This window comes from Mytilus edulis, chromosome 3, assembly GCF_963676685.1.
Source record: "Mytilus edulis chromosome 3, xbMytEdul2.2, whole genome shotgun sequence".
In the NCBI taxonomy this organism is placed as follows: Eukaryota; Metazoa; Mollusca; class Bivalvia; order Mytilida; family Mytilidae; genus Mytilus; species Mytilus edulis.
Window position 1 is genome coordinate 101,977,604 of NC_092346.1, and position 13,801 is coordinate 101,991,404.

At 33.5% G+C, this 13,801-nt stretch overlaps 1 protein-coding gene across 3 annotated transcripts in view; it reads left to right on the forward strand.

The window, feature by feature from the left end:
• Positions 1–13,801, forward strand: part of LOC139518016 (uncharacterized) — a 29,718-nt gene that overhangs the window by 12,320 nt on the left and 3,597 nt on the right. For 2 of the 3 annotated variants that reach the window (XM_071309642.1, XM_071309643.1), the window contains 6 exons: positions 5,072–5,194; positions 5,695–5,808; positions 8,223–8,336; positions 11,511–11,624; positions 11,919–12,032; positions 12,640–12,753. In XM_071309642.1, the coding sequence (XP_071165743.1) occupies positions 5,072–5,194; positions 5,695–5,808; positions 8,223–8,336; positions 11,511–11,624; positions 11,919–12,032; positions 12,640–12,753 (693 nt within the window). The remainder of the gene's footprint in view (positions 1–5,071; positions 5,195–5,694; positions 5,809–8,222; positions 8,337–11,510; positions 11,625–11,918; positions 12,033–12,639; positions 12,754–13,801) is intronic. The other variant, XM_071309644.1, reaches the window with a different exon arrangement.

Consider the following 13,801-nt stretch of genomic DNA (forward strand, 5'->3'; position numbering starts at 1 on the left):
CGAATGCGAAAATTGTAAGTTCGTACGAATTGGTCCCGATCTCGTTAAAATACCAAAAAGTGACCGAAGCAAGTACGATGAATAACGAAGTCTATACGATGGTGCCGAAATTGTATACGATAGCAAAAGATGGACATACGAAGGTTAACCGAAGACGGGTATTTAACCTTCATATCTCAGCCGAAGGCTACACGATGGATTACGAAGGCTACACGATAGATAACGATGATGGCGCGATGGCCATACGATGTCTAAAAGACGTCGTGTACAGCTTACGATGCATTTAAATTATAGGCGGGAAATCGGTCTTTTTGTCTAATTCTTATAAAACTTAGTTTATTATCCCCCGCCTACTACATGTAAGTTGCGTGTAGATAAAATTGTTATGGACACTCTAGAACCAAAATGCTCAAAACTTGGTATGGTGTTACTCGTTAAGAATATCACATTTGGTATATTGTTCCTCCTTGTAATGATCTGACATTTTTTACGTTCAATGCCAAAGGCCAAGGTCATGAAGATGGACTTGTTTTTTCTCCTTGAAATAGCATAATACACAGGAAATTGGTTGCTCATTTTTTTTACCTGCTGGTTCTAAAGACAATATTAAAGGTATTTCCAGTTACTGATTGTTTTGGTTGATTTCTAAAAAAATAGTTTATGTATCAAATTTACCATTTTCTGCATGTGTCATATACAAATATAGTGTCCATATTTGTCCCCAATATGTTACATACGAGGGGGTGCCACGCTCGGCATTGCCTTGTTTGAACTGTAAAATGTGTGCACTAGTCTTAATAATCACCCATAATTATTCCCATGTTTACTGATCTATCTTAAAGGTAAGGTAATATGAGTTCGTTGATCCCTTTTATTCAAAAAGAGCTCTTTCTAGGAGAATATCATAATAATATAGACAAAAGGAAGGGAAAGCAACAAATGCGGCAAAATATGACATAGAAAACAAAATGTTTATGGAGTAAACATTCGTGGGATAACAACTCAGACGGTACATAAAAAATCAGAATAATGAAGAAAAAGTTGGTTTCCTGCAGTGTTGGTGTACGAGGCGCGTTTATGATTTTCATTATGTTACTTGATATGAAAAATTGACCAAAAAATAATATTTTACTTGTAAAAGTAAATCCTGAGCCTGTAATAGCTGCTCTTCTTGTTCCATTTGAATTAATAGAAACAACGCTGTCGCCTTTCTTGTTCTCATAGAATCATATGATATAAGCTCCATGTTTTGTGAACGTCTTTCTTAACTGTCGTATTAGACTGACCAGTGCATATCGCGCATGGCACTTTAAATGTATTTTAGCGCGAAAATTAACTTACATTTAGCTGGATTTATTGCCGTCGTAGTTCCATCTTGTCGCCTTCGTACTTTTATTCGATGGCAACACGACGGAATTACGAGGTCTTCACGAAGTCGTGTTGCCATCGTAAGACCTTCGGGTAACTTCGTGATTCATTCGTGTAGACATCGTAATGTCAAAACTGCCCGATGGAAACGATGGAAACACGAATGCAATACGATGTTCAAAGATGCATTAACGGTGACATTACGATGGTGAGGATGGTGATACGAACTCAATACGAACCCTCAACATCGGACGCACCTTCGGGGATTTTTTAACATGTTTAAAAATTTAGAACCCTTCCCGAAGTTGTCCCCGAAGGCTAGAAAAAGTGGCCGATGGTTCTACGAGGGTTAAAGATGGCACTACGAATAGCCCGATCTGGATACGATCAGTCCCGATTTTGAACATTTCCATAATCGTGTTGCCATCGGCGTAAAAATCGGGACAGTGTGACGCCGGCATAAAGAACATCAGTTGTTCGACCTGTTAGTCAAATGCGTTTTGTTTAAATATACTTCTTCCCTTTTTTGGTCTTTTGGAACATATTGTTTGTGCTGTATTTAAACCCTTCTACAACGAAATTTGTTTTACATGCACACGTATAAAAATTGCGGTTTTTATCCAACGCAATCATAGGTTTGAACGTAGTTTTCAATTTAGACTCGTATATATATTAGACGAGTTGTATATACATTATGTACACAGCCATGTATCGCCATCATTGATGGCGATCCGATGGATACATCTGTTGTAGAGTTGTCACTGACTCAGACGTACTTATAAATATAATTATTTTCTGTGACTGTATATTACATTAATTTGTAGGATCCTTTACTATAGATAATTTAGCTGATCTGTAACAATAACATCTTCATGCCTTATATATCATGTACTGTAGTACGCCGCTAGATTAAAACTGACGAGAAAAGGTAACACACGGCCAGCGAAAGCTCTTTTTTTGAGAGCCCAGGTGGTCGTGTGGTCTAGCGGGACGGCTGCAGTGCAGGCGATTTGGTGTCACGATATCACAGTAGCATGGGTTCGAATCCCGGCGAGGGAAGAACCAAAAATTTGCGAAAGCAAATTTACAGATCTAACATTGTTGGGTTGATGTTTAGACGAGTTGTATATACATCATGTACACAGCCATGTATCACCATCATTGATGGCGATCCGATGGATACATCTGTTGTAGAGTTGTCACTGACTCAGACGTACTTATAAATATAATTATTTTCTGTGACTGTATATTACATTAATTTGTAGGATCCTTTACTATAGATAATTTAGCTGATCTGTAACAATAATATCTTCATGCCTTATATATCATGTACTGTAGTACGCCGCTAGATTAAAACTGACGAGGAAAGGTAACACACGGCAAGCGAAAGCTCTTTTTTTGAGAGCCCAGGTGGTCGTGTGGTCTAGCGGGACGGCTGCAGTGCAGGCGATTTGGTGTCACGATATCACAGTAGCATGGGTTCGAATCCCGGCGAGGGAAGAACCAAAAATTTGCGAAAGCAAATTTACAGATCTAACATTGTTGGGTTGATGTTTAGACGAGTTGTATATACATCATGTACACAGCCATGTATCACCATCATTGATGGCGATCCGATGGATACATCTGTTGTAGAGTTGTCACTGACTCAAACGTTTGAATAATAGTCAATGATTTTTCCCACGTGAGAGCTGGATCGTTACAAGTAACGATACATGTACACAATAAAATAAATTATATAAACGTCTAAAAAGAGTACATAACAACACCAATGATAAAAAAAGGAACTATAAATGTAATTATTTATAAATATTTCGGATAACAGATATCCTTCATCGGTATATATGATTGTGATGTTGAATGAATCAATTATCAGTCTACTTAGATTACGCTGTTATAATCTTGAAATTTATACAATAAAAAAGTCAAACCGAACATCAGGTAAGACGCTTGCACAATTCTAAAAATTTGTTAAACACGACATAGGTTATATCACTAACTACATCAGGGAGTTTAAATATATGCTTTAAATAAAAATAATAATGTGCGATATGAACTAGCACAATTCTAAAGCTTTAAAGGTGTCACCATATATGATGTTACAAGAAAGATTGCGTCAATAAGAATTCCAAATAAACAGTACTGAACGGTCTAAATTTGTAAAAATTTCAGATTTGACAACGGTAGTGTAGTTACATTAGAGTCTGCGATGTTTAAAACACACGGCCGTTAAAATATATTCATAAATTTTGACTAAAGTAAACTAGTTGAACGTGGTTTGGTACTTATACATCCCTCAAAACATTAAGCAATTTAAATATATATATATATATACAACTCGTCTAAACATCAACCCAACAATGTTAGATCTGTAAATTTGCTTTCGCAAATTTTTGGTTCTTCCCTTGCCGGGATTCGAACCCATGCTACTGTGATATCGTGACACCAAATCGCCTGCACTGCAGCCGTCCCGCTAGACCACACGACCACCTGGGCTATATATAGTGTCTAAAAATAGCAACAATCAATATTCAATCTATCTAGGTGTGGATCAGTTTGTAAATAAACTGATGCAGTTACTAAAAAGTAACAGTAAGAAACTGTCCAACTAAGATACACCTCTTAAGAACAGGACATACTTTTGATAATATCACCTTTCAAATAATTGAGGTAAACCAAAATTCCGAAAAGAGAAAACAGAGAGAAAGGTTCTGGATGCATCAGCTACGTACTCTTGAACCTCATGGACTTAATGAGAGGGAAGAAAAACAGTTCTACCCAAAACTAAAGGAATAAATCATGAATTTCATTCTATTTAACTAAAACAACTATTTGTTTAGATTTAAAAATTGTTATGTACAATAAACGTCAAAAATTTGTTTTATATAGACCATCAATCAATATGTTAAACTTTTACACGAATTTTGTGTAGCTCAAGCTACAAAGATATTTTTTGTCATGCATCCGATTTCACCTAGATAGATGTACACACCCGATGAAGCTAATTTGTTTAGCGAAATATTGTTTGAATAATATATAAAATATAACAACTAATTTTATAACACTCATTAGTGTGTTAAAGTTACATTCTTAGACACTTATATATATATATATATATATATTATATATAAATATACTTATTAATATAATTATTTCTGTGACTATATCTTACATTAATTTGTATGATCCTTTACTATAGATAATTCAGCTGATTTGTAAAAATAACATCTTCATGCCTTATATATCATGTACTGTAGCACAACGCTAGATTAAAACTGACGTGGAAAGGTAACACCCGGCCACCGAAAGTTTCATTTTTATGAAGCCATGGTGGTCGTGTGGTCTAGCGCGCCGGTTACAATACAGGCGATTTGGTGTCACGATATCTCAGAAGCATGGGTTCGAATCCCGGCGAGGGAAGAACTTTTTGCAAATTTACAGATCTAACATTGCTGGGATGATATTGTTGTATATATATAAATATATATATACACAATAACAGACAAAGCATAAGATCTGATGAGCTCTTCAACCGCCAAAAACTAATCAGATAAAGACAATTGTGAAGGCAAGCTTGTAGTGTTTTCGTGGTTTTTTTTTGCTATTGAACATTATGAATGCCTTTTTTACACTTTTGACTATTTGTTGTCCTGTAGATATTTCAAAAATTCTGAGTATTTAACCATGCTTATTCATTTTTTAGCTTCTGATTGTGCTGCAACTTACATGTTCCATTGTGGCAAAAGTATGACGTGTACACCAATTTACAACAGATGTGATGGCGTCAGTAATTGCCCAGATAATGAGGACGAGGCAAATTGCAAAGGTAACAATACTTTATAAAGTTAGTAACATAATTGAATTTATTTTGTTTCTTTAAAAGGTAGGACTAAAACAATATAAAATGATACCCCACGAATGATAATGAATCAACGTTAGCCGTTATTACTATTGATAGAACTTGCTATACTGTGATAAAGATTTCTCTTCTATATGCGAAACGAAAATATGAAGTCTGTGTTTACTATTATAAGAATTGTAGATATTGATTCTTTCGTTACTTTGAATTCAAACTAAATCATAACTGATTGATAAAATTGATTATTCTCAATTTGAATAGGAAGTTTCAATTTTTCTTCCGAGGAAAACGATGTTAATGAATGTTATTCAATGAATTCAGTTTTATTATTGCATCAAAATTAAAAACTGTACGATTTATGGTCTTAAAAGGCATTAAAATTTGGAACATATGCTTGACATCAGAAATCGTTTAAAAAATATTATTATAAAATAACAGATATATAGATGTTGAAAAATATTTTACAGAATATGAATGTTTGTACGGAAGCGTTAAATGTAAAGATGACACATGCGCACAGGGAGATAGATGTGATGGAATAGAAAACTGTTCGGATGGTGAGGATGAGGCACATTGTGAAGGTACTATAAAACACGATAAATGTATTGTTTAATTATTTCAATTCATAAGTACTGATCAGTTCATTTATATAGTAAATTCTACTACTAATATCTTTTTATTCTGCAGTTGTTTGTCCATCGTGCATTTTTCTCGTTTTGTTTATGTTAATATGCTGAATTAACAGTATGCTGAATATCAATCGAGGAGCCGTCTATTACATGTTTTGTTCCCAAGCAAAAATATGAATTTAAGTTAACAATCATTCTACTTAAGAAGACTTTTTATATATTCATAGTTGCTTTAATTTTATTTACTTTCTTGATCGTTTTTTTATATACAAATCCAAGTGTATTTAAAAATATAGGATATCAATATTTCAATTGATAGTGTAATATAAAAATCATTTAGCTAAATGTACAAATATTAAATATCCTTTAGATTAATTATTTTAATGTTTGAGCAAAGGATCTTTAACGCACTGTCTTTATCTTCATCTGAAAGTTTTAATTTAAAAGAATATGTAACAAACACACAAACCAAACGACATATCTTTATCTTATTTATTATGAATAAATATAACATCAAAAATATAACCAACTATATTTCATAGACCGCTCTAACAACCAACTTACAACACTTCCAAGAAAAAAGCCAACGAAACAATAATGCCTGCTCCTGAAAAAAAACCACTAACTATATGCTGATGTTCCTAAACGGTTAACATGAAGCACACCCACCTCCTATTATTTATCTCGGCAATAGACACATGTACAAGTAGACATATAAGGCGGAAAAGTCGGATGCCAAACATGATATAAGTTTTCTATGTATACCTTATAGACAGTGTATTTTCTTTGTGTGCCTTATATATAATTAATTTTTTATGCATGCCACATAGACAGTAAACTTTCTTTTATACTTCATATAAACAATAGTTTCCGTCGTTTACTTCATAGACAGTTAATTTTGTAATGTATCTAAATTTTCCATGTGAACATGTTATTTCTTATTACTAATCTTATGTTTGAAAGTTATCAATTCCACCTTGTAATACGATGTTTTGATGTTGTTTGTATCAGTTCTAAGATATTACTTGTTGGTTTTTTTGCCACAATTTAGCACGTATTGGTATTCTGGTTCAATCAATTATTGTCTTACATCCTGACGATACTTATACTTTGATATTACACAAGGTCATACTTATACTTTGATATTACACAAGGTCATACTTACACTTTGATATTACACAAGGTCATACTTATACTTCGATATTACACAAGGTCATACTTATACTTTGATATTACACAAGGTCATACTTAGACTTTGATATTACACAAGGTCATACTTATACTTTGATATTACACAAGGTGATACTTATACTTTGATATTGCACAAGGTCATACTTAAACCTTGATATTACACAAGGTCATACTTATACTTTGCTATTACACAAGGTCATACTTATACCTTGATATTACACAAGGTCATACTTATACCTTGATATTACACAAGGTCATACTTAGACTTTGATATTACACAAGGTCATACTTATACCTTGATATAACACAAGGTCATACTTATACCTTCATATTACACAAGGTCATACTTATACCTTGATTTTACACAAGGTCATACTTATGTCAGACTTTTATGTCGTATTTACAATAAAGTCATATTTAGTTGTACTGACTGACTTTTATGTTTGGAAGAAACTATTTTTTATTTAAATCCAGAATGAAAATGGAGAATATGTCTACTTATATATCTGAGCTTTGTATCGACCTGCTCAGTCATTCTGTTAAAAAAATGTTAACAATAGGTTTTTGTGATGTAATGTAACGCCATTGACAAAGATTAATGGATTATCGAGCACCCACAAACAGTTTTAACTTGTTCACTCAAGCTATTGTTTATGTTCAAAGAAAGTAACCTCTAATCCAGCTGTCTTCGTTTTTATTATCTGTCAGACTTCGTTTTCGTCTATTGATACATTGTTTGATTGTTTACAAAGCTATGCATTAACCTGAATGTTTTTGCATTTTTGTCTTTTTGTCTTTAAAACAGTTGTATCATTGAAAACTTTGGATTCCTAGCTATAGAATATAAAATGTTGTTTAGTTTTCTGTTATTTTAGAAAACAAATTTTCAAGATAGGTGCAGAGATAAATTGATTGAACACTTTTACATTTAGATATCTTGTGCAAGTAAGATATCAAAGATACCATAAGGACAAACTGACAATGCCATGGCATAAACCGGAAAGCAACAATAATACAAACAACACCTTTTAGAGTATACATAATAGAACATAGAAAAACAAAAGACCAAGCACATGAAACCCATAAGAAAATCAAGTGTCCCGCAAGTGTAAGCAGTATGAATAATTTTATACATTGGTGTGTGTGTTTTACTTGTTTTTCCATATTTCTTTAAGAATATAAGTGTCCATCGGGAAAAATTAAATGCGAGGACCATTTTTGTGTTTGGGGCGAACAATGCAATGGATGGGCAGAGTGCAATGATGGATCAGACGAAAACAATTGTCAAGGTAAGACCACGTGTTCAGAACATTTTGATATGCGTTAGACCGATTGGTACAAATAGTTAGACCGATAATGACAGTCTACGATGGCCGATGGTGACAGTCTACGTTGAACCGTTAGTGACAGTCTACGTCAGACGGATAGGGACAGTCTACGTTAGGCCGATGTTGACAGTCTACGTTAGACCGATTGAGCCAGTCTACGTTAAAGCGATAATGACAGACTACGTTAGATACATGGGAAAAATTTATGTTTGACAGATTGTGACAGTCTACGTTAGACGTATTGGGAACAGTCCACTTCAGATCAAAGGTGACAGTCTACATATCATGATAAGGACAATTGTCGTTAGACCACTGGGAACAGTCCACGTCAAACTAAAAGGAACAGTCTTCGTCTCCAACAAATGGTGAACAGACTACTTTAAACCGATCTGTCAATCTACGTAAGACAGATAGGTAGAATCTCTGTTTGACATATGAGTACAGTTGATTGTGTTCCGTATATAGGTAGCATTGTTTGTTGTTTAAAGTGATCAGTCAATCTACGTAAGACAGATAGGTAGAATCTCAGTTTGACATATGAGTACAGTTTATTGTAATCCGTATATAGGAAGCATTGTTTGTTGTTTAAAGTGATCATTTCGTATATAGGAAGCATTGTTTGTTGTTTAAAGTGATCAGTCAATCTACGTAAGACAGATAGGTAGAATCTCAGTTTGACATATGAGTACAGTTTATTGTAATCCGTATATAGGAAGCATTGTTTGTTATTTAAAGGGATCAGTCAATCTACGTAAGACAGATGGGTAGAATCTCAGTTTGACATATGAGTACAGTTGATTGCATTGTTTGTTGTTTAAAGTGATCATTTCGTATATAGGTAGCATTGTTTGTTGTTTAAAGTGATCAGTCAATCTACGTAAGACAGATGGGTAGAATCTCAGTTTGACATATGAGTGCAGTTTATTGTAATCCGTATATAGGTAGCATTGTTTGTTGTTTAAAGTGATCTGTCAATCTACGTAAGACAGATGGGTAGAATCTTAGTTTGACATATGAGTACAGTTGATTGTATTCTGTATATAGGAAGCATTGTACGTTGTTTAAAGTGATCATTTCGTATATAGGTAGCATTGTTTGTTGTTTAAAGTGATCATTTCGTATATAGGAAGCATTGTTTGTTGTTTAAAGTGATCATTTCGTATATAGGAAGCATTGTTTGTTGTTTAAAGTGATCATTTCGTATATAGGTAGCATTGTTTGTTGTTTAAAGTGATCAGTCAATCTACGTAATACAGATGGGTAGAATCTCAGTTTGACATATGAGTACAGTTGATTATATTCTGTATATAGGAAGCATTGTTTGTTGTTTAAAGTGATCATTTCGTATATAGGTAGCATTGTTTGTTGTTTAAAGTGATCAGTCAATCTACGTAAGACAGATGGGTAGAATCTCAGTTTGACATATGAGTACAGTTGATTGTATTCCGTATATAGAAAGCATTGTTTGTTGTTTAAAGTGATCATTTCGTATATAGGAAGCATTGTTTGTTGTTTAAAGTGATCATTTCGTATATAGGTAGCATTGTTTGTTGTTTAAAGTGATCAGTCAATCTACGTAATACAGATGGGTAGAATCTCAGCTTGACATATGAGTACAGTTGATTGTATTCTGTATATAGGAAGCATTGTTTGTTGTGTAAAGTGATCATTTCGTATATAGGAAGCATTGTTTGTGGTTTAAAGTGATCATTTCGTATATAGGTAGCATTGTTTGTTGTTTAAAGTGATCAGTCAATCTACGTAATACAGATGGGTAGAATCTCAGTTTGGCATATGAGTACAGTTGATTGTATTCCGTATATAGGTAGCATTGTTTGTTGTTTAAAGTGATCATTTCGTATATAGAAAGCATTGTTTGTTGTTTAAAGTGATCAGTCAATCTACGTAAGACAGATGGGTAGAATCTCAGTTTGACATATGAGTACAGTTTATTGAAATCCGTATATAGGTAGCATTGTTTGTTGTTTAAAGTGATCTGTCAATCTACGTAAGACAGATAGGTAGAATCTCAGTTTGACATATGAGTACAGTTGATTGTATTCTGTATATAGGAAGCATTGTTTGTTGTTTAAAGTGATCTGTCAATCTACGTAAGACAGATGGGTAGAATCTTAGTTTGACATATGAGTACAGTTGATTGTATTCCGTATATAGGTAGCATTGTTTGTTGTTTAAAGTGATCATTTCGTATATAGGAAGCATTGTTTGTTGTTTAAAGTGATCTGTCAATCTACGTAAGACAGATGGGCAGAATCTCAGTTTGACATATGAGTACAGTTGATTGTAATCCGTATATAGGAAGCATTGTTTGTTGTTTAAAGTGATCTGTCAATCTACGTAAGACAGATGGGTAGAATCTTAGTTTGACATATGAGTACAGTTGATTGTATTCTGTATATAGGAAGCATTGTACGTTGTTTAAAGTGATCATTTCGTATATAGGTAGCATTGTTTGTTGTTTAAAGTGATCATTTCGTATATAGGAAGCATTGTTTGTTGTTTAAAGTGATCATTTCGTATATAGGAAGCATTGTTTGTTGTTTAAAGTGATCATTTCGTATATAGGAAACATTGTTTGTTGTTAAAAGTGATCAGTCAATCTACGTAAGACAGATGGGTAGAATCTCAGTTTGACATATGAGTACAGTTTATTGTAATCCGTATATAGGAAGCATTGTTTGTTATTTAAAGGGATCAGTCAATCTACGTAAGACAGATCGGTAGAATCTCAGTTTGACATATGAGTACAGTTGATTTAATTCCATATATAGGTAGTATTGTTTGTGGTTTAAAGTGAAGTTTATTCCGTATATAGGTAGCATTGTTTGTTGTTTAAAGTGAAGTTTATAGATTATTGTAGTGTTAATTTGATATATAGTTGACCCTAAAAAAACTGTTCAAAGGAACTATCCGAACAACTTAATCAGGGTTTTTTTTCATCTGTTTTTTTTCAACTGTTATAATTTAACACATTAAGGTGTTGTAATGAACGGATATTACATACAGATACAAATGTATATCAACTGATACCGAAGGTATTATTACAAGTATTCTTAAATGTAATTATCATATTCATAAACTATAGACTGACTTCTCGCCCATTTATTCATTTAGAATATGAATGTCCAACGCAAAAAATAAAATGCAATGATCATACATGTTCCTTGGGTGAAAAATGCAACGGATGGTTGGAGTGTAAAGACGGTTCAGATGAAGACAATTGCGAAGGTAAGAATCTCGTGATCATATATGTGTCTTGGGTGAACGATGTAATGGTTGGATGGATTTTAAAGATGGATCAAATGAAAACAATTGAACTGGTAACAACCACGTGAACAAACGTAGTCTTGAATGAACACAGGAAATCATAGAAAGTATTTTAAAAGTATAAATACGTAGAAAAAGCTCAACTGAATCGTTTATCAAATATATTTTGCAAATAAGCAGTTTAACTGTTTGGTAATGGTTTTTAGAGCATGAAGTCAGTAAAATGGAAGTTAATCACTAGTTTTTTTGATTTAGGTTATGAGTGCCCAACTGGTACCATTAAATGTGCCGATCATACCTGTACGAAGGGAGGAGTATGTGATGGATGGGATGATTGTAAAGATAAGTCAGACGAAAAAGACTGCACAGGTAATACAGGATTGTTATGACAAAATGAATATAGTATTTTAGTTATTAGATAAATTTGACCTGTTTATTTTGCAATAAAAAAATAATGATTAAACAATTGTCCATTGGAACAAGTTTCCACATTCCAGTGGAAGTGGAAAACGGGGAAATATTTCAAAAAGAAATCGGAGGACTACTAGTTAATAAAAACATTTTGCATTGGGAACACAAGAAAACTAAAGGCAGTCAACAAACATTTCTCATACACTGAATTAAGATTGAAAAATATCAATCAGACTACATTCAGGATCAAACTCAGTCATTTTTATGAAGAGGAATCTTTAAAAAGACACTTTTGACAATTTATTCGCTACTTTAAAATTCTCGAGATAAGCGAGTCAAAGCTTTGCATATTGAACAAACATATATCTAGAAGACTGTTTGTCGACCTCCTAATGGCCTTTAAATGTGTTTCTCACTTTTGTCGTTGATCTGTTGTCTCATTGACGTAAACTCACATTTATTTTTATTATTTTTTGAAAGATGCATAGTATATCTTGTTTTTTTCGATTGTCGAAGTCATATTAATATATTTCTTGAATGTCTACCTGCTTTTATTATTTTGTAGACATTGAATGTGCAGAGGGTCAAATGACATGTGGAGATAGTGGTTGTGCATGGGGTGATCGATGTGATGGGGAAACAAATTGTCGAGACGATTCAGACGAAGAAAACTGCAACGGTACATTTAAATGACACACTAAATGGAAAACATTTGCAATACCAAGGTCTCCTCAAAGAAACCATTATTTTCTCAATGTACACGACTTCGGCTTCATATTCAGAACTTTTTATTCGTCTTGGTAGAATGATTAAAGGGCCAATTAAATCTGGAGAAAGTTAACGCCACCTGCTTACTCTTCTGAAGCACTTAGATCACCCCTTTTTTCTTAACATAGGTTCATGTTGATCTTGATTTAGCTTCGGTGCTGTACATTGTGGTTTTTATTATTTGATGTTGGTGTTGTTTCTTTTTTTCTTTTTTTTTTTGTAAAATAATATCTTTATTGCACTTTTCTTTGATGTTATGACAAATTACTCGACCTACAGCAGTTGGCCGAGTATCCCTGTGAATTAGTCACTGGATAACGAGGGACTTTATGCAGTGAATTCATATTTGTGTTGTTTCTATCGATAGCAATCCGGTAATTCCTTTGTCCTTAAAATATGTGTTTCAATATCAACTGTACATGATAAATGGTTTACGAATTTGACAATAACTAAGAGTTTCGTTATCAATCTGATTTTGTGTGATGCCTGGCCTATTTGTATGAATAATCCTAACACACTCAAACATCCAGTGTTGGCGTAAATTTGAAACGTTATCATTCAGTCAATGAGGATGAAGATAACGATGATGACGACGAGGACGACGATAACGATGATGACGACACCAAGATGTCTTCAAATGAAATCGGATACTATGTTTGTATCATGCTTTTCAATAACATATGGGCAAACTGCCTCAAAATTAGTGTATCATAAAGTAACACTCTGCAGTGACAACAATATATTGGTGTAAAAAAGATACACCCACGCAAGCTAAAATTAATAAACAATCAGCTTTAATATCTTGTAAATAAATTCGAATTTGTCTTTATGGACAATTAAGGACACCACAAAGCTGAATTGAAACTTGAATGGAGGCTACCGAGAGGTTCACGAAAGGAATATATTTGCATGACAAGAGTAACTTATAGGCAGTCGGGAAGTAATGGCAAAATAGCATC